General features: G+C 38.8%; 1 protein-coding gene across 1 annotated transcript in view; it reads left to right on the top strand.

Annotated features, from left to right (window-relative positions):
* The first annotated feature begins 475 nt into the window (after window positions 1-475).
* The window catches only part of Ndufa12 (NADH:ubiquinone oxidoreductase subunit A12), a 41,622-nt gene continuing 20,046 nt past the window's right edge, over window positions 476-22,051 (top strand). Inside the window, exons 1-3 of the mRNA XM_076853211.1 lie at window positions 476-611; window positions 1,666-1,748; window positions 6,612-6,699. Coding sequence (XP_076709326.1) covers window positions 526-611; window positions 1,666-1,748; window positions 6,612-6,699 — 257 coding nt within the window. The 5' untranslated portion in view covers window positions 476-525. The remainder of the gene's footprint in view (window positions 612-1,665; window positions 1,749-6,611; window positions 6,700-22,051) is intronic.

Below are 22,051 nucleotides of genomic sequence, written 5' to 3'. Positions count from 1 at the left end.
TAAATCTTGCCATTTGAAAGAAATGATATGGTGGAATGGAGTCTGAAAGAGCAAAGGGTGAGACTCCCCTGCCAACATATCACCAATATATGTACCCCATTTCATGTGTACTAGTATGTGGTCAGTAGTAAATTCCTTAATAGTTATCTCGTTTCTAAGGAATCTTGGTGCTGGAAGGGATTTCTGGAATAGTCTGAGCCAAACCTTTTTAAATGAAGAAATAAATTTCCAAAGGAGGAACCCCTTGTATTGGAAAGCCTTTTGAAGCCGAGCTTTCCACCACACACTCGCCTTCTAGGTGCAACCTCTGACAACATTAAAATTTAAGGTGCCTTTGCTTTACTGAGGAACCAACAACGCCCATTTAGCAAGTTGGAAAGTCTCAGTGCAGGAAAATTGCAGTTCTGCGCACGCTCAGAGCCGAGTGTCGGAACCTTCAGCGCGTCAGCTCCCTGCGGCTGAGTGGCTGCTTCCGCCCGGTGGGTTTTGCACGGCGCACCCGGAAGGCGGGGCCTGCCAGGCAAGATGGAGTTGCTGCAGGTCCTGAAACGCGGGCTGCAGCAGGTCAGTGGCCACGGCGGTCTCCGTGGCTATTTGCGAGTTTTCTTCAGGTATGCGTCTAGAGCTATGCTCTTGGTTTCTAGGGCTGGATTTGCATTGCTTGGTTCCTTGAGGAGGGTCCCAGGCTTGGGTCACCTTGGAGAATCTCAAGGACAGCCGGCCCAATCTTTGCCTACAATCCCCGGGTCGAAGTCTGTCCCCGGCGTCCACAGGACGGAACTGAAGCCGTCTCTAGAGATGGAGCACCCCCGCCCCCTGGAGTGTAATGAGCATTATCAGAGACGTTCACATGGTGACCTTGGGAAAGTTTTTTCCTTGAACTATCCTTCAGTTCCCTCCCTGTGCGATAAGAGATTGAAGGAGGTAACCAAAATGGTCTTCACTATTCCAAACATCCCTGACGGGCACATAGTTCCCCGAAAACGATTTGGAGACCTAGTGGAATGAAAGAACCAAGAAATATTTGAATCATTTTTAGAAGATGAAGCCCCGGGCAGGGTGGCAAACACCTGTAACTCCAGCGATTTGGGAGGTTGCGACAGGATTGCATGTTCGAGACCAGTCTCAGCAATTTAGCGAGACCCTGACTCAAAAAATTAAAAGCGCAGGGAGTGTGTCTCAGTGGTTAATTCCCCCCTGGGATAAATCCCCAGTATTAAAAAAAAAATAAATAAATAAAAGACCAAATACTTTGGCTCCCTGACTTCCTGGAGGATTTGCTTATTCCAAACTTGTTTGCACAGGGAAAGTAGATAAAAGTCCTATAATTTGAATATGTTACATTTGTATTTTTAGTGTAATTTAAGCACATTAGTTGTATTAGTTTATCTTTTCCCATCCTGTCTGCATGATACTGGGGCGGTGGGGTAGCATGAGCTAAGTTAAGACTAGAGTTCTTAACCTGAAAGCTGATTCTTCAGTATTAAGTGGCAAGAGCCTGGAGGTGAAGGCTAGAAGTATACAACCAATGACCATTCACAGCAACTCATTCTTCTAATTGATGTAGCAGCCTTTGTGTTTGAAAGTTGGTATTCTCACTTTATTTTGGTTTGTTGTGAACAATGAATCATTCTAAAATGTCTGTTTTCTTTGGGATAATTACAGAGCAAATGACGTGAGAGTTGGTACATTAGTGGGGGAAGACAAATATGGAAACAAATACTATGAAGACAACAAGCAATTTTTTGGTGAGTGCAGTATTTTTGGCATTTGGGTTTGGGATTTGATAGGAGTCTATTTTTCATGCCGTACAAAGGAGTTCTTACTTGGAAAAAAATGAAAAACTCAATAGAGAAAAACTAAATGATTAACAAAAGTATGAGAAATGCTAATCCTCACTTGATATTACAAGAATGCAACTTAACAAAGTTAGAGGTACTTTTCCATGTGGGGACATATTCCAATTTTGGGAAAGGGATAGAATAGATTAATTCAGGCATTTTGGAGGACAGTTTGGCAATATTTGTGAAAAATTATACTGCATTTATCTTTTGTCTCAGCACTTAAAAGAATTCATCCTATAAATATTTTTGTGAGACAAAGACACTTATTGCGGCAGGCTTTTAGTAATAAATCTCAAAAGCAACATTATCATGTATAAGTTGATAATGATGAATTTAAACACTTTTTAGAATGCTTTTGTGTTATTAAGAATGATATACCTTGGGCTGGGGATGTGGCTCAAGCGGTAGCACGTTTGCCTGGCATGTGCGGGGCGCTGGGTTTGATCCTCAGCACCACATAAAAATAAAAAAAAATAAAGATGTGTATCCGCCGAAAATTAAAAAATAAATATTAAAAAATTCTCTTTCTCTCTCTCTCTTTAAAAAAAAAGAATGATATACCTATAATTTTATGTACAAAGATGTTAAAGATATGCATAACAAAGTTCTCCAGTTGCAGAACGATGTTTGGTATCCTCAAAGGAAGAAAATATATACTCTTGGTTTACATATTACATTTCCAAACACAAGAAACTTAGAATCAGACAATGGTGGTTCAGTATTCTGACCCTCCATTTTATAACTTTGTGACCTGGTGAACTTATTAACTTCTCTAAGCCTCAGTCTTCTCATCTAAAGTTGTATTAAAAAATGATGAAAAGAGAACAGGAAGAACTTATCTTAATGGAGGTTTCTTAACCTTGAACTAACACCATGACCAGATAATTTGTTGTGAGATGCTGTCCTAGGTGTAGAATGGGCAACAGCATTCTTGGCACATACCTCCTACGTGCAAGTAGCACTTTCTCTCTACAGGTATGACAACCAAAAATATCTACAGGCATTGTAGATATTTGCCTCCTGTGAGGCAAAATTGCCGGAGAACCACGGGCCTAATGCTTGGTACATATGTGCTCAGTAAATATCAGCGCTATTATTGTTATTATTATTACCTTCTTGAATTGTTGGATTTTTTTTTTTTTTACTATGTGCTTTTGTTGTTTTTATAATAATAAAAAGATTCTCAAAAAAAAAAATTCTCTTGATTGAGATGAAAGGTATCAAAGAGGAAAAAACAACTAATCTTCATCCAAGGGAAAAATATATAATGTGAAGTAATGACCTAGCATTTATTGAGTGTTTACCAAAGCTAGGTGCTATGCTAAACAAATAACATTCATCAGCTACTTTAATCTTCAAGATTTCTTTGAGGCAAATACTTTAGTCTCCTCACTTCCCCCATTTTTCAAATGAGGAACTAGGTCATCATCACCAGACAGTGAAAGATATTTCTTAGGAGTATAGAAACCATGCTATGGTTACATTGAATGCAGTTTGGTCTATGAGAATTAAGTAGCTTCTTACATACTCTATAACCATACTATTTTCAATATAGAAACCATAGAATTTTAGACTTGGAACAGATTGTAAAAGGTTATCTAAAAACTATTGTTCTATAGGTGAAGAAACCAGAGTCCAAGAAATGTCCTAACCAAAGAGACTTAACCAAGTAATAGAAACAGTGGCAGAGCCCAGGGCAATATTCTTTCTGCTCATCACTGTTATAAACTAAGATTAAGTTAATTTCCTTTCTTCTTTCACTTCTTTCTTCTTTCTTCATTGAAAATACAGCTATCTTCGTTTCTGCTAATTTAAGAAAATGACACTGTTGTAAACCATTAAAATTTAGTGTATGAAGTAAAAAAATGAATGTTCCCCCTTTGTAATCAAATACCTCTTTTAATTAGCTTGTACTTAGATACTTAAGACTAATGAATGTATAAACCTACACTTATTTATAGGATTATATTATGCATATTTGTAATCGGAATTTTTTTTTTTTTGCCAAGCACTGTGCTAAGTGCTTTACAGACGTATTTAATGATTAAAGCTCACAGAAACCTTAGGTCAGTTCTATAGTTTTCTCCATTTTCTTTTCTTTTTTTTTTTTTAAGAGAGAGAGAGAGAGAGAATTTTTTTAATGTTTATTTTTTTTAGTTTTCGGCGGACATAACATCTTTATTTGTATGTGGTGCTGAGAATCGAACCCGGGCCACACGCATGCCAGGCGAGCGCGCTACTGCTTGAGCCACATCCCCAGCCCCAAATGGAAATATTTTTCATTAAAAAATATGGATCATTTTTCCTTATTAGCTAAATGAATCTACAGTGTTCTTTTTTGTTTGAATATCTAGTTTTGTTTTCTTATTTAAAAAAAAATCACAGCACTGTTTTTAATTAGCACAATATTCCACTCTATAGAAGAACTGTTATTTTTTCAAACTCTTGACTGTTGATAGACATTTAGCTTGCCTTCTACTTTTTGCTACAGGGAACTTGCTTATAACTACATCCATATTCATTTAGATATTCTTTTTTTTTTTTTTTTTTTTTAAGAGAGAGTGAGAGAGGAGACAGAGAGAGAGAACTTTAATATTTATTTATTTATTTTAGTTATCGGCGGATACAAAATCTTTTGTTTGTATGTGGTGCTGAGGATCGAATCCGGGCCGCATGCATGCCAGGCTAGTGCACTACCTCTTGAGCCACATCCCCAGCCCTCATTTAGATATTCTAAGAATAAATTCTTGGAAGTGGAATTGCTGGGTCTGACTGTGGACTTCTAACATTTGGATAAATATATTGTATTTAATGTCTATCAAAATGTTAGATTTTTGAGGCCCAGGTCTATCATTGTAGCCTAATTCTATTGTCATTGCCTAATATATGAAACCTTTTTCAAGGTTTCCTTAATCTGCCTTCATATTTCCCTGCCTCATAGGATTATACTTTACTCTTACATATCTGTCCTTAAGATTGATTTCTCTAAAATAATGCTAAGTGAAGTTAGCCAATCCCCAAAAAACAAATGTTTTCTCTGGTATAAGGAGGCTGATTTGTAGTGGGGTAGGGAGGGGGAGCATGGGAGGAATAGATGAAAGTATAGATAGGGCAAAGGGGTAGGAGGGGAAGGGAGGGGGAGGGGGTTAGCAAGGATAGTGGAAAGTGATGATCATTATTATCCAAAGTACATGTATGAAGACATGAATTGATGTGAATATACTTTGTATACAACCAGAAGTATGAAAAATTGTGCTGTATATGTGTAATAAGAATTGTAATGCATTCTGCTGTCATTTATTTTTTAAAAAATTAGTTAAAATTTTTTTTAAAAGATTGATTTCTCCAAAGTGAAAATATATATTGATTGATATCTGTATTTCTTTTAATAAACAAGGTCATATATAAATAGCATTAGTCAATCTTTGTTGATTATATATTCACCTAGGAAAACCCTGTAAACTAAATGCAGATTACCTTTTGCTTATTGGTTTAAGATCTATTATAGGAATAAATTCAATGTTTCCAACTTGAGGGTTAGGGTTAGTGGCAGTGAGGAAGAGGTAAAGGGAATTACTATTTATTCTTCACTTTGCAGGTGGTGGTGGGGTATTGGGGATTGAACTCATGAACCCAGGGGTACTTTACCACTAAATTACATCCCAGTCCTCTTTTTATTTTGAAACAGGTTCTTGCTGTGTTTCTCAGAGCTTCACTAAGTTGCTGAGACTGGCCTCAAACCTATAATCCTCCTGCTTCAGTTTCCCAAGTCACTGGAATTATAGGTGTACACTCCTGTGCCTGATGTATTGAGTATTTATACACCCAATATTGAACTATGTGTATGAGTTTGATATTTAATTTTCACAGCAACCACAAGATATAGAAATAATCATCTACTTTTAATAGATAAAGAAACTGAAGCTTATAACGTTTGCCTGATAGTAAGTAACAAAGCCCTGATTGAAACCTGGGTGTTTATTTCAGAACCCAATAGAAACAATTTTGTAAGCAGTGGTTAAGCCACCAACTATACCACAGAAATGTGTTAAATAAAAAATGTAGCCATGGGGCTGGGGATGTGGCTCAAGTGGTAGCGCTCTCACCTGGCATGTGTGAGGCACTGGGTTTGATTCTCAGCACCACATAAAAATAAAATATAGATATTGTGTCCACCTAAAAAACTAATAAATATATTTTTAAAAAATGTAGCCATACTGTTTTGATGATATGAACTGTCCTACTTACCAATCATTTATAACATTTGCTTATTATATATAGTTCATATTTTTTCAAAAGGATCAGAAATGTTTTTTTTAAAACATTTGTATGGAAACATAATTCAAGTATGATCACTGTGAATACATTCTGCTCTGATCTCAGGAAGAGCACTTTTCTGAGTAAACTTGAGCAGCTGTGAATACATTCCGGTAAACTTTTCTGTTACTGCCCTCTTCAGGGAACTGGGGAGAAGCAAGGATTCTTCCCTTTGGGAAAGGTCAGAGCCCCACCCACATCATTGAGTTGTCTTAATCCCTGGTTCAGAGATCTTGCTTTGGGGGCAGACAGGTTTTTGATAAAGCTTACCAGCCTCACACTTGCTGGAGCTTGCCTTCACTAATACACCCATGGTATTATTCCTCTCATAGGCCTCTTATGTAAGAGGACATAAAAATATTTTAATAACAAGGATGTCTTCTTTGATATCATGCATTTATTACTTTAAAAAAAAAGGATTTCCTTTATTTCTCACATCTTTCCACCCAGGCCGTCACCGATGGGTTATATATACTACTGAAATGAATGGCAAAAACACATTCTGGGATGTGGATGGAAGCATGGTGCCTCCCGAATGGTAAGCTAAGCCACCATTTTATTTCATTTGACTTGGGCAATATTTCATTACTCAAATATTTATTGAATATTTATAAGGCAGACATTGATCTTCTGAAAGACTCTATCCCAATTACAATGGTTGCAAACAAGTTACCCTAAAGCTTAGTGACTTAAAACAACAATTATTTGTCTCTCATTTTTGTGGGTGAGGAGTTGAGACAAGGCCAACAAGCAAGGATGATTTGTCTTGACTCTCAGATGTCTGGGTCCTCAGCTGGGAAACTGAAATCATCTGAAGAGTTCTTCACCTGACGCCTGCCAGTTAGTGCTGACTGTCAGCTGGGAGGGAGCATAGCTGAAGCTGTGAATTGGGCTACCTTTATGTTGCCTAGGCTTCCTTAGGCAAGTACTCTGAGGAAGAGCAAGCTGGGCAGAAGCCATAGTGCCTTATTTTAGTTCTTGGATCATCCACTATCACTTCTGTATTTCATTGGTTAAAGCAGTTAGAAACCTCTGCCCAAATTCAACAGGAGAAAACATAGGCTCTTTCTTTTCTTTCTCTCTTCTTTCTTTTTCTCTTTTTTGCTTTGTAAGCAAGTGTGCTAACATTGGTTTTCATCCTCTACTTTGTTTTTTGAGACAGTGTCTCACTAGGTTGTTCAGGCAGGCCTTGCTATCCTCCTGTCTCAGCCTCTCAAGTAGCTGAGATTGTAACTCTTTTGGTAGAAGCATGCCAACATCACATATATATTGGGGTTTATAATGGTGTGGTATGTATTACCTATTTGTAGGGGAAAGGTGAAAAGAACCCTGGTTCTGATCTTCTCTAGCATTCTGACTTTATATGAGTTTCTTGATTTTTCTGAAGGTTAGTTTCCTCATCTGTAAAATGAGAACCCTAAAATTCCTTAGGTCTCTATAAGCTGTTTTTATAATATGCATATTTTTAAATCTAATGCTAAATGCTCTTGAATGAAATGTTTCAAAGCAAAGTACTTAACTATTTTGTAGATTGCAGAAATAAAACCATTTGATTGACATACAATTGAACTTTGGACATTCTTTCTAGGTGGTCTAAAAAATCTCACCAAAAAACTAGAAATAAGGCTATGGGATTTTGTTTTAATTGAACTTAATTAGCAGAAATAGTTTCATTTTGCTTAGAAACCCAGGCATGTAACATAAAGGAGTGAAGTTCAGATATTATTACTAGAGTCCTAGGCATCAGGGGTTTCAATAGACCTCGCCTAGTCACTCACCCACAAGACCAAACAAAAGGTAATGGTGAAAAGCAGGAGAAGAATTTTAGTCAAAATGGCCACATCAGGAAGGCAGCGATTTGGCATCTCAGTCCTGTCTTTAAGGTGCTCATAGGAACTTTAGTTTTAAATAGAGGAAGAATTGAGGCAGGGGGTAAGAGGTATACATACCAAGCTGTCTTGGTCAAATTGTACTTTTGTTGATCCTTCTCTCAGTTCTGATTCTATTAGGTGGCTCTGAAGAAGCTCTTATCACTTGAGGGGGCCAATTTCCACTTGCTGCTCAGAGTGTTTATCAAACCTGTGATCCTGGAAGGGAACAGTTCTATTTCCATGAGATGATTGCTTCTGCTTAGAGGGGCAGTCTCATCATGGGTTGATTTCTTAGAATATGTAGGACAGTGACTGAAGACTTCTAGGTACCACTCCAGGAGTCTGAAACAAGATGCTAAGTCTTAAAGGGGGGTGAAATAGATTAGATAAATTTAGAGCTAATAAACCTTGTGTTACTAGTTTTTAGGTAAGCACTCCTTAAAGGATTAGCATGTTTGCATGCAGAACTAAGTAGGGTTCTCCTTTATTACCAACCCAAAATTCAAGGTGATAAAGGAGATAGATACAAAAGAAGGCAGGGATGCCATGCTTTATTTTGCTTTTAGTTACCCATAGTACATCTGAAGGCCTAACTTCAGCCTCTCCAAGTTCATGTTATAATACGGTAGGTAGTAATGAAGACCACAGAGAGCTGAAAAGCATAAAAGTACCCTGCCTCAAAGAAGGCAGCAGCCCTGTTCAACTCTGCTCATTCCGTTAGGTAAGAATTCCACTAAGGTTTTTCAGATGATGATTTTTCTAAAGAAGGTGGAAATCTGTATTTCATTGTGAGAGTTCTTTTTTTTTCAATGTTAATCTTTTTTTTTTTCATTGTAGTTGGACACAATACCTTTATTTATTTATATGTGGTGCTGAGGATCGAACCCAGGGCTTCACATGTGGTAGGCGAACACTCTGCCACTGAGCCACAATCCCAGCCCCCAGTGTTAATCTTTTTTAAAAAGTATTCAGAAATTTAAATACAGCATATCTAACAGACCTTTCCACAGTGACAGAAATGTTCTATATCTGTGCTGTCCACTAGGGTGACCACTAACTTCATGTGTCCCAGGGCACTTTAAAATATGGCTAATGCAACTGAGGAATGAATTTTTTACTTAAATAGTCTACTTGATTGGACGAAAGAGTTTTTCAGAAATGCTGTTGGCTGAGCAAAACATGTCTGTAAGATTTCACCAAGAACCAGTTTTCAAACTGGTCTACTATTTGCATGAATTGAGAGTCTTGGCATCTTTTTTTTTTTTTTGGTACTAGAGATTGAACCCAGGGATGCTTAACCACTGAGCCACATCCCTACATTCCAAGCCTTTTTATTTTTTATTTTAAGATAGAGTCTCACTAAGTTGCTTAAGGTCTCCCTAAGTTGCTGAGGCTGGCCTTGAACTTGCAGTCTACCTGCCTTAGCCTCCTGAGCTGCTGTGATTAAAGGATTGTGCAACTGTGTCCTGGTGGGAGTGTTGGCATCTTCAAGTTAATTAGTTCTTAACATGAGAAAGCAACACTGATTAGGAACTTTCTTGTGCTACATTTGGGACTTGATTTGGAGATTTTTTTTAATATTTATTTTTTAGTTGTAGGTGGACATAATATCTTTATTTCATTTTTTATGTGGTACTGGGGTTTGAACCCAGTGCCTCACGTGTACTAGGCAAGTACTCTACCACTAGCCACAACTCCAGCCCGATTTTGGGATGTTTTTAATGAGAAATAATAATCTGTGGTTCTGTTAATGTCTAGGGAGCTATGGTTTTAGATTTAAGAGCTTTACCTCTGAGGGCACATCTGTGAGGAGGACTGTCAGACCACATAAAATGTAAAACAGGCTCTAGAAGCTGAGATATCCTCCTAGTTTTGTTTATTTGAGTTCAAATTGGCATTTATCTCCTTTAATATGCTAATCTGACATTGATGCTCATGGTCAACATTTTGGGAGATAGGGTTAGGGTTTCTGACTTAAATTATGTGAAATGAAGCTCAGTTAGAACTACAAGAAAAATCAAGTACCTTTAATAACCCTATTTGTATGGGAAGCTTAAAAGGTTATGTTGAGTTTTCATAAGGAAAAGTGGTATTAGAGAGGCTTAATTGTTTGTTTCTCATACCCTGCCTCTGCTAGGTATAATACATTATAGAATTCTTAATTTGTGGATTCTTTAATCCATGAATAAATTTGAAGTTTGGTTGATTTATCTTTAATTAGGTGGCTAGATACTATTGTACACAAAAGGCAATGAGTAACACATGCAACTTATCTTTGTTCATTTAACTACTTACTGATTATCTACCACTACTGTAAGCACTGAGGGTACAATATTGAGTACAACATGGTACTTACTCTTATGGAAGGAGGCAGAAAACCATATATGTGGAATGTTTGAGGTAACGATAAATATAAATAAGGAAGACAAGTGTCAGGGAAGGCTTCTTTGAGGAAGTGACATTTTAGGAAAGATCTAGAAGAGGGGTGAAAAGAATTCCCAGCAAAGGGAATCACAAATACAAAAACCTTGTATGTTTGAGGTGTATTGCTCAGTCTGTTAAAAGAACAGTAATGTGATCAGTTGTCTGGAGTGTAATGAGTGCAGGGAAGATGTTAATAAATGAGATAGGAGAAGCAAGTGGGCCAGATCATGTACATCTTGTAAGCCATGGTAAACATCTTGGTTTTTTTTCAAAAATTCTTTAGAAGTCATTGGAAGGTAAGGTAGATAGGATGTGATCTGATTTGCTTTTTTTTTAGATGGAACAATCCAGATTTTCAGAGCCATTACAAGTATTTGAATCATTTCAGAGTAAATTGCCAAAATGATGTCTCATCACTCCTAAATACTTCAGTGTGTAATTTCTACAAACAAGAATATTCTCCTATATAAGAATATTCTCCTATATTCTCCATCAGTAAATAATTTGCCATATAGAGGAGGCAAAATTTTGCACCTATCCTCTTAGGGCTTTTTGATTGGCCTGAGCATTCAATTGACATAAATTCAGATTAATAGGAGAAAAGCATACAAATGTATATAATATAATTTTTTGGTTTTTTTGTTTGTTTATTGGGTATCAAATACGATGTCACACACCTGCTGAACAAGCACAGTACCAATGAATTACACCTCCAGCCCTATTTAATAGAATTTTTGCATGACACGAGCCCTTATAAGAAAATAAAGATGGGGGCTAGGGATGTGGCTCAAGCAGTAGTGCGCTCGCGTGGCATGCCTGAGGCCTGGGTTCGAACCTCAGCACCACATACAAACAAAGATGTTGTGTCCGCCGAAAAACTAAAAATTAAATATTAAAAAAAAAAGAAAAGAAAGACTAAATGATACACTAACGTTTACTACTTATATGCTGAGGCATTAGTCAGCTTTCCATCACTATAACAAAATATCTGAGATGACTAACTTATAAAAGGAAAAGGTTTATTTTGGCTCACAGTTTTGGAAGTTCTAGTCCATGATCAGTTGGCCCCATGGCTTTCGGCCTGTGATGAGGAAGCACAATGTGACAAGAGTACATTGGAGCTGGGGATTTACCTCACTTGGTAGAGTGCTTGCCTAGCATGCACAAGGCCCTGGGTTCAATCCCCAGCACCACAAAATAAATAAATAGAGTACATTGGCAAAGCAAAACCACTCACCTCATTGGAAGGAAGCAAAAGAAAGGATGAAGAAGGAGCTAGAGTCACCTTATCATTTTGAAGGTGACCTAAAGCCCTCCTAATAGGTCCCACCTCTTTTTTTTTTTTTAAGGCACAGACAGACATTTATTTAGAAAACTAGATACATATTCAAGGGAAAGTGAGGGCAGTTGCTACAGAGATGCCTTTGGTGTGTTTGAATGTGGACTGTCTCCAGAGGGAGAGACAGCAACCTGTTGGTGTGGGATGTTAATATTTATAGCAGGCTGGTGCTGGGGGCTGGACTAGAGGTGGAGCCAGGATGGAATTGCACAGCATCTCACCAGTTTTCCCTGTACTTGCATATTTCCCTCATTCTACTGAAGGATTAGTTATTTCTGAGCACTTTCTGCATCTCAGTTGCTCCTGGGCATTTCCTCTCTCTCTTAATCCTAAATCCTAGTCTCATTTCCTCCCCAGGCTTCACCCCTAGAAGCTTCCACCACTTCCCTTTAGTGCCATCCTGGGGACCAAGCCTTTAACAACACCTAGACTTTGGGAGACATTCAGGGTCTAGACTGCAGTAACTAAATTGTCTGAAGAGTAGTGCATTTTGAAAATGTGACAAGGCAAACTGACTTGGGCTAGAGTAGTCAATTGGATGAAGAATGGCTAGGAAGGTAAGCATTAGTTTAACCTATTAAGTCCCAAGTTTTCAATTCAGTGAATATTTTAATGAAATTCACACAGGTGCATTAAAATAGATTATAAATCATAATTTAGAGCTTATTACATAATTTATTAACATTATAAGTGATATAATTAATATGAATGAATATCTCAAAAGAATAGAACTCTAAAAACATAAATGTTTATTTCAGAGTTACCAAAAGTGGTATGTTTCTTGCTCAATTTAAGTTTTTCAGGTTTTCGGTAAATGAGATGATGAAATATAATAGGGTTAACGAGTTTATTTGTATGTATTTCCCTCCACTTCAACTTCCCCTCCTTGAGGAAGAGCAGTGCTCTCCTTTTGGTATAGGAATGGCATTTTTACATGGCAATTTTATATCCTGCTTTTAAGAAACAGAAGGAAGGGCTAGGTTTAGTAGCTCAGTGATAGAGCCTAGCATGTGTGAGGAACTGGGTTCAATTTTCAGCACCACATATAAATAAAATAAAGATCCATCAACAACTAAAAAGAAACAAAAGGAAAATCAAAGCATTTTTCTTGTACCTGCTATTTTTCAAATGCCTTTAACTCAAAATAGTCAATATGCCATAGCAGCACATTTTGAGGTAGCATATCCTGAACTTCAGTTGCTACTCCTTAATCTTCAGAACCCATTCAAGTCTCACCTTTTGTCACAACAATGTCCATAGCAAGATTTCATCATACCTTTCATGGAAGCTTATATTTCTTTAGTTTCCTTCACACTGGAGTGAATTCTCAGCTTTTTCTTGGTTTTCATGACCTTCACACTTGAAAATAACATTAAAGTTGTTGTAAAATGACCCTTGGTGTAAGTTTATTGAATGTTTCATTAAGACTAGGTTCAGACTGTTTCTTTGACAGAAATATCACAGAAGCAATGCCTTGGTTTTTTGTTGCTTTAATAAAGTAGCTCTCAATTTTGATGGTTTGGTTATTAATGAAAGCTTTTATTACTTAAGAGATGTCTGCCAGGTTTCTCCATTCTAAAGTTAATTCATTGTCCTTTTGTAATTTATTAGCATTTTGTGGGGAGATATGTGAAGGTTATATATCCCATTAGTCATCAAACTTTTAACCTATTATTTATTTCAGTATCAATTTCTATTTTAATCAGTGGGTTATAATACATTACTGTAGTTTTTTGTTGCTCAAATTGATCTTAGTTTGACTAAGTGGGAATCCATTCCTATTGCATTTGGGTTTTTTTGAAATGTTTCCATCATTCTAGGAGCATTTTCTTGCTTTTTGACTCAAAATCTTCCATGTTCCTTACAGTTTCCTTTCTCAGCCTTGGAAATAGCTATTTCTCCAAGGGACCTCTGTTTGCTTCCATGATTTTTTTAGTGGAGAATGGTATTTTAAAACTTAAAATCTGAATGCGAGGTATGCTCATTGCTCTTGGGATTTCAGTGCTCCCAGATACTCTCAGGACAAGCAAGGGAAAATAAGTACACGGGTGCCTTGTCTTATTGTGCTTTCATTTACTGCAGTTCTCAGATACTACATTTTTTATACATTGAAGTTTTGTTCAACGTGTAATCTGGGGTGGCAACCCTACACCCACCCAGTCTATTGGCACCATTTTTTCAACAGCATGTGCTCCTTTCTTGTCTCTTTTTCACTTTGGATAATTCTTGTAATACATAATATTTTCTTTATATGTGTTATGGTGATCTGTGATCAGTGATCTTTGATGTTACTGTTGAAATTGTTTTGGGGTGCCACAAACCTTGCTCATGTAAGTTGCTAAACTTTATCAACAAGTATTGTGTGTACGTGAGGTTTTTTTTTTTTTTTTTTTTTGGTTGTTGTTGTTTGTTTAGAATCAGGATATTGCTAAGTTGCTGTGGCTGGCCTCACAATTGTGATACTCCTGCCTCAGCCTCCTGGCTCTCTGGGGCAGGTACGTGATGCGTGCTCAGCAAGTATTGTGTGTTCTGACTGCTCCATCAAGGGACCATTTCGACCAGGGTCCGAGCGCACACTCTCGGAACCCCGCGAGAACAAAAAGAGCCGTCATTTGGCTTGGTGTCGTGGCATTTTGCATCCTCCTCCCTTCTGCTAGCAAAGGCCAAATTTGGGGGCCAACAGAGGTGAGGCAAAGAACCTCACCCCCCCCCCCCAACTGGTGCAAAGGCCTATCCACAAGTATGGCTGTATGCTGGACCGGTAGTCAATGATGGGTAAGATCCAATTGCAATGGTACCAACCTAAGACAGGAGGATGACGCCTTGAGGTCAGCTCATCTGATGACGGGTAAGAACCATATGTAGTATTGGACAACCTAAGATAGGCACGGTCCCTAAGCCACATTGCTTGTTGTTTAATTAAACAGAAGGGGGGAGATGTTGAGGGCCACAGCAGAGTCAGGAGTCGGGATGACGCATGGCATTTTGCCAGAAGGGAGTGGTTGAGAGGTCACGCCAGCCAGCCATTGAGATGATGATGGTTATGTTAAGCTGTGTATTCAATTGTATATATGACCTTTACTGTCCAGCAATAAGGGGGCTCTTGCTGCCTCGGGCACCTGCTACTTTGGAGTTCCCGTTGAGTTCTCGTGGGGTTCCGAGGGAGTGTGCACGGACCCCAGTGGAGGGAGAGAGTGTTCCCAGGGAGCGTGTGTGGAGTGCTGGTGGAGTTTGGCAATAAAGAGTTGCTGTTTTGAACCTACAAGTGCTTTGTGGCGGCTTGGTTATTTGTGCCCAGCCAGACTGTGGCACATTTCCCCATCTTTCTCCCTCTCCTCAGTCTTCCCTCTTTCTTGAGAAATTACATATTGAAATTAGGCTGGTTAGTAACCCTACAATGGCCTCTAACCACTCAAGTAAAAGGAAGAGCCCCCACTACTCTCTCTTTAAATCAAAAGCTAGAAGTAATGCCTGTAATCCCAGTGGTTTGGGAGGCTGAGGCAGGAGGATCGAGAGTTCAAAGCCAGCCTCAGCAAAAGCAAGGCACTAAGCAGCTCAGTGAGATCCTGTCTCTAAAGAAAATACAAAATAGGGCTGGGGATGTGGCTCAGTGGCCAAGTGCTTCTGAGTTTAATCCCTGGTAACCCACCTCTCCACCCCTCCCTTCACCCCGCAAAAAAAAAAAACTAGAAGTGATTGAGCTGAATGAGAAAAGCATGTGCAGCTGAGATAGGCTAAAAGCTTAGGCCTTTGGGGCCAATAAGCCAAGTCATGAATACAAGGAAAAAGTTGTGATTTTTTTTTTTTTTTTTTTTGGTACTGGGGATTTAACCCAGGAGCACTCAGCCATTGAGTCACATCCCCAGCCCTTTTTAAATATTTTATTTTCAGAGAGAGTCTTGCTAAATTGTTTAGGGCCTAAGTTGCTAAGGGTGGTTTTGAACTTGCAGTCCTCCTGCCTCAGCCTTCCAAGCCACTGGGATTATGGGCTTGTGCCACTACACTCAGCTAGAAACTTTTGAAGGAAATTTAAAGTGTCAATCCAGTGAACCCGTAAATGAAAAGAAAACAAAACAGCCTTATTTCTGATAGGGAGAAAGTTTGAGTAGTCTGAACAGATCAAACCTGCCACAACATACACTTAAGCCAAAGCCTAATCCAGAAAAAGGTCCAAGCTCTCTTTAATTCTTTGAAGACTGAGAGATGTGAGGAAGCTACAGAAGAAAAGTTGGAAGCTAGCAGAGGGTTGGTTCATGAGTTTAAGAAAAGAAGCATCTTCATAACATAAAGAACAAGATGAAGCAGCAAGTGCTGCTATTGGAAGAAGATGCCATCTAGAACTTTCATAGGTAGAGAGGAGAAGTCAATGCCTGGCTTTAAAGTCTAAAAATATAAACTGGCTTTCTTGTAAGGTGCTAATTCATCTGGTAACTTTAAATTGAAGCCAATGCTCGTTTACTGTTCTGAAAATCCTAGGGCCCTTAAGATTTATACTGAAATCTACCTGTGATCTATACATGGAACAAGAAAGCCTAACAGAACATCAGTTTACATCATGGTTTACTGAATATTTTAAGCCCACTATTGAGACCTGCTTTTTTTTTTTTTTTAAAGATTCCTTTCAAAATATTACTACTCATTAGCTCTGATGTCCAATTAAATTAACGTTGTTTTCGTGCCTGCTAACACAGCATCCCTTCTCCCTTTCCATATCTTTTTTCTTTATGAAGTCACTTGTTGGATCAATTCCATTGTATGTAACTAAGTTCCCATGGCTTCCATTCTGCCTCCCCCCAGTAAACTTCCTCCTTACCCACTTTGTCTCCACCACCCCACACTAGGTTGCCACCCCCTCTCCCTCTACAGGTTCTGACACACCTTGTTGGGCTAGGTGCCTGCCTACACCAAGCACAGATGCCTAAGTGCTGGCCCTGCTTGCTGCCTTTTGGACTCTGGTTGCTGTGAAGACTAAAGGAAGAGAGTGGGGCAGGTGCTGCCACAGGCTAATCCTGCAGGAAGCTACTATATATAATTAGTTGCTAGGCCAGGAGATGACAGAAGCTTAACTACTTTGCTAGTGATACAAGCTGTAAAAATTTGAGATTGTAGTAATCTATTATTGTAGAACAAGTTATCCCAAATTTAGCTTAAGACAATAGATGTTAACTCACAGTTCCTGTGGGTTAGCAATTCAAGTGCTATCTAGCTGGGTGCTTCTTGCTCAGGGTCTCTCACAGGTGGAAAGGCCCATGCCACCTCATGACATTGCAGCTGGCTTGCCCAGAGCCAGTAATCAGAGAGAAATGGAAAGAACATCTTATGCAGAAGTCCCACTGTTTTTAAACTTAATCTCAGAAGTTTGTTAGAAACAAGGCAGTTGGTTGTTCCCACTCAAGGAGAGGACCTTATACAAGTATGAAATATGAGGGAGAGGTGATCATGGGAAGCCATCTTACAGGCTGCCTACCACAGGGATACAGGGATGTATTTTCAAGTAAGAGAGTTAACAAAATGTACTGATTGATTGATTGGATTTTTGAGAGGGGGAAAAAAGTCATGCATAGCTTTCAGAATCTTTTACATTGACAGTAATTGTATATGTATGGGGTTCAGTATGATAATACACTTATGCAGTGTGCAATGATCAAATCAGGGTAATTAGCATTTCCCTCTCCTTAATCATTAATCATTTTGGGGGTGTGTGTGTATTGGGAGCTTCAAACTTCTCTCTTCTAATTTTTTTTTTATAAAAAATATAATAAATTATTGTGAACTATACTAACCAAACTGTGCAATGGAATATTAGAAGGAATTTTTCTTATGTAACCATTTTTGTATCTGTTACCTAACCTCCTTTTATTCTTCCTCCATCTTCCCCTTCTTCCTAGGCTCTAGGAATCACTACTGTACTCTCTACTTATGAAATCAACTTTTAGCATCCACGTACGAAGGAGAACATGTTATATTTGTTTTTCTGTAATGGGCTTATTTCACTTAAGCAAAATATTCTCCATTTCAATTCATGTTGCCTTAAAATGACAAGATTTCATCATTTTTTGTGGTTGAATGATATTCTGTTGTGTCTGTATACTACATTTTCTTTATACAATCATCATGGGTCAACACCTTGGTTGATCTTGGCTCTTGTGAATAGTACCACAGTAAATACAGGGGTGCAGATATCTCTTTGATACACTGTTTACATTTCCTTTGGACATACTCAGTAGTGGAATTGCTGTATCATACCATAATTTGTTTTACTGTTTACTCTTTTCCATGATGGCTATACTAATATACATTCTCATCAACAGTGTATAAGTTTTCCTTCTGTATCCTCACCATAATTTGTTGTCTTTTTGATAAAAGCCATCAAACTGGGGTAAGATGATATCTCATTTTGGTGTTTTTGTTTTGTTTGCAATGCTGGGGATTGAGCCCAACGCCTTGTGTATGCTGGGCAAGTGCTATACCACTGAGCTATATCTCCAATTTTATGTTGATACAAGGTCTTTCTGTGTTACCCTGACTGATTGATCCTAGACTTTCGATCCTTCTGCCTCAGCCTCTCAAGTAACTATGATTACAGGCATGCACAAGTATGCCGGATCATTTTTGGTTTTGATTTGCATTTCCCTGATGATTAGTGATATTGAAAGTTTTTTTCTGTAGTTGGCCATTTGTATGTCTTATACTGAGGAATGTTTATTCACATCATTTTAAAAACCAGATTTGTTGTTGTTGTTGTTGAGTTCTTTGAGTGCCTTATGAACTTTAAGATATATCTATATATCTATATCTATATCCATATATATAGTGGTGCTGGGGATTAGAACCCAGGGCCTTGTGCATTCAAGGTAAGCACTCTACCAACTGAGCTATGTCCCCAGCCCTAAATGTTAAGATTTTTTATCTGAATTACTATTAGAATAGTAACTGGGATGGGGAAGACATTGGGGTGAGAAAGCAGATGTGGAAGGGGTAGTTAGCAAGTTGTACTTTTGGACTATTGGCATAACTCAGTGGTAGAACGTTTGCCTAGCATGAATGAGGGCCTGGGTTTAATCCCCAGTATCACCAAAAAATTGTTCTGTTTATAGACACACCATAGTGAATATTCAGGTGAAAAAACTAGTTATGAAGTTAGGATGGAGAAGAATGCTGGTGATAGGAGCCTCAGTGTGATCTTACTTAGTACAATATACAGTTGAACATCACAAATTAATGGTAAAGAGAACATGACCTTCAGTTAAATGCTTTGCTCTGTTGCTCCTGAAAACCAGATAGATTTTGTATCAACTGTATTGCTAGATAAAATTGACCTCTGATTGGTGAATTGCGTCTGGATCGAGACGATTATGAAAGCTTCATGAATTGGGTGTGTTTAGGCTTGCCTGAGTACTACTGCTCTTAGACTGACGTGTACCTTGCAAGACATTGGCCATTGTGGAGCATGAAGCTTTTGAGTTAGGGCAGCTCCTACACCTGTTTGTTGTGGCTCTCATGTCCCTTGAGCTTGTGCTGTGTCATGTAGAGAGTTAAAGAACATAGCTCCCAGGTGGCCGGGTGAGCTGTCACCTGCATGAACTGCAAAGACTCCCAGTCAGAGGAACATCTGATGTTGCCCATCTAGCAAGCTGTGGTTCCTGTCCTGTGTTCTGAGTTTTCAGGTGTCAGGGGTGTCTTATGGTATTCTTTTTGTAGCACTGGAGATTGAATCCAATACCTCATACATACTAGACAAGCACTCTACCACCATCCCCAGCCCTTTCAATTTTTAATTTTGAGACAGTTTTAATAAGCTGCCCAGGCTGAACTTGTACCTGTGATCCTCCTGCCTCAGCCTCTGCTCCTAATGATAGTCTTATATATATATATATAATTTTAGTTGTTGATAGACCTTTATTTTACTTATTTATATGTAGTGCTGAGAATTGAACCCTGTGCCTCACACATGCCAGGCAAGTGCACTACCACTGAGTCCCAGCCCCAGCCCCCTAATGATAGTCTTTTGACATGTCTGTTAGTAGCGGAATAATCTCACCTGGTGAGGCATTAGTGATTTTGATATAATTAAGGAAGATTTTTAGTCACCATCTCTGTCTCACTTAATGTTCACTTAATTCTCTATAATCTTGTGGGGGGAAAATAGAAATCTTTCAGGGAAATGGATTCATTTTGTTTACCTTTGTCTTGAGGCATTTGCTTTGAATCTGCTAGCAACCAATAAACAAAAGGTGTATATGGTGGTGCAGATGTCTTGGATGATCAATGGAACTAATTACGCCTTGAAATTAAGAAACTTATGTCTAGAACCTAGCACAGCACTCTGCTGCTTACAGACTATTTATTCATCTGTTGAAATACCACCATATCAGATATTGATGGGTTATACATTTACATTAGTGAGAAAAACATGTGTGGTGCTTGTTCTCCTGGAGTTTATAGGCACTTTGTGAATATTAGCTGGTTGGCTAATATTATACTATAATTTAGTGTCTGTTGTTTTTGTTAAAGTACCTTTTCATTTTCCTACTTTTTATTTTTTTATGGTTTTAGCAACAGGAATTCTTCAGGAATTGATTTATTTAATTGAATAGAATGTTCTCAAAAGAGCATTTTTTGTTTTGTGTTTGTATTTTTGGTGTAGATGACTTGAACCTAGCTCCTTGCACCTAAGTACACTTTCTACAACTGAGCTATACCTCCAGCCATGAAAGTATTTAGGTAGGTTACAAATGTCAGTTTGTTCCACTTTGTTTAATCTCTATTTTACTTATTTTTAGTACTGAGCTTGAAACCAGGGCCTTGAGCATGCTACGCAAGTGTATTCCACTGAGTCATATTCCCAGCCCTCTATTTTATCTTAAAGTTAGTTAATTGCTCCATCTGCAAAAGTCTTTTTTTTTCTTTTCTATTTTTAAAATTTATTCTACTTAGTTGTACATGATAGCAGAATGCATTTCAATTTATCGTACACAAAGTGTAAATGAAGCGCAACATTTCAATTCTCTGGCTGTGTACAGTGTAGACACACCATTCGTACAATCATACATGTACTTAGGTATTAGAGTCTGTAAACGAGACAGGATGGCGCCTGGCATTTTACCAGAGGGAGTGGTTTGTGAGGTGGCGCCAGCGAGCCATTAAGTGTGGAGATTCCTTATTGGTTGACTGCTGTATCTAGTTTATGTTAATTAAGATAAGCTGTGTGGAATGTATATATACCCCTCCTGTCCCACAATAAAGGGCTCCCACTCCTGCTGTATCAATCTTCACAAGTTGTTCGTCACCCCCGTTTATTTTGCTGTAGCCGGACTGCGGCAGATGGTGGCCCGTTACGGGGAGCCCCGGGACACTTGAGGGTAAGTGAAGAAAAAAAAAAAGCTGCCCATCCATAGATAGGACGGGAGCAAATCTGCTCGTCCCTAGGTAGATAGGGCGAGAGGAAAATGGCAATTTTGAAAAAATAGAGAAGATTGATGCAGTATATTTGTGTCTTGTTTTGTCTTGGTGTATTGTATTGTCTTTTCGATGAAAATATGGAAGGGGTGTTAAGTAAATTACTAAGGGAAGAAGGCACCCCAGTGGAACCAAGAATAGTTAGGGCATGTGTTGATGAAAGCCCAGGAACTCTAGTCAGAAAGAAGAAAGTTCAGAGGAGGAAGGATTATCCGGAAAAAAGTTGCAACAAAAGGCTACTACTAAATACTTTTCATTACCGGAGGGTGTGTGAAGCCCTGCGGCGGCTGCCACCTGCCCAAGCCGGTCATGGCGCAGCAAAGAATTTCCAAGCTCTTCCACTACCGGGAGCCCAAATCAAACCTGACCCGGAGGCATAGTCTCGTGGGCTCTTGCTCCCTGTGCCCGGAAGCAGTTTGAGTCCGGGACACTCCCCAGGGCCATCTGGGGCTGCCCAGCACGCTACAGCCAGCAGAAGACACCACCGGCCATCCCTGATGTTTGGTCATTTTCAGTGCCAATAACTAAGCTAGGCTTATTTCAAATGTAAAAAACCTTGAGATAATATACTAAATTGTTCAGAAGGTTGTTTTCTTAGTGGAATACTACAGGATATTCTTTAGCCATCCGGAGTTCCTGCCTTTGTCCCAGTGCGGGTGAGGACAAGGGTGGAAGAATTTCCAGTGTTGCTGAGAAACGGAGGAGACCTTCAGAGCTGTTGCTGTTTCTGCTGCTACAGCTTAGGCTAGCTGCCTGCAGAACTTACCTGGACTGTGATTTAAGCTAGCTGCCTGCAG

The sequence above is a fragment of the Callospermophilus lateralis genome, chromosome 4 (assembly GCF_048772815.1).
Source record: "Callospermophilus lateralis isolate mCalLat2 chromosome 4, mCalLat2.hap1, whole genome shotgun sequence".
Lineage (NCBI taxonomy): Eukaryota > Metazoa > Chordata > Mammalia > Rodentia > Sciuridae > Callospermophilus > Callospermophilus lateralis.
The sequence above is the reverse complement of the archived record's forward strand: the minus strand, read 5'-3'. Positions and strand labels throughout refer to the sequence as shown.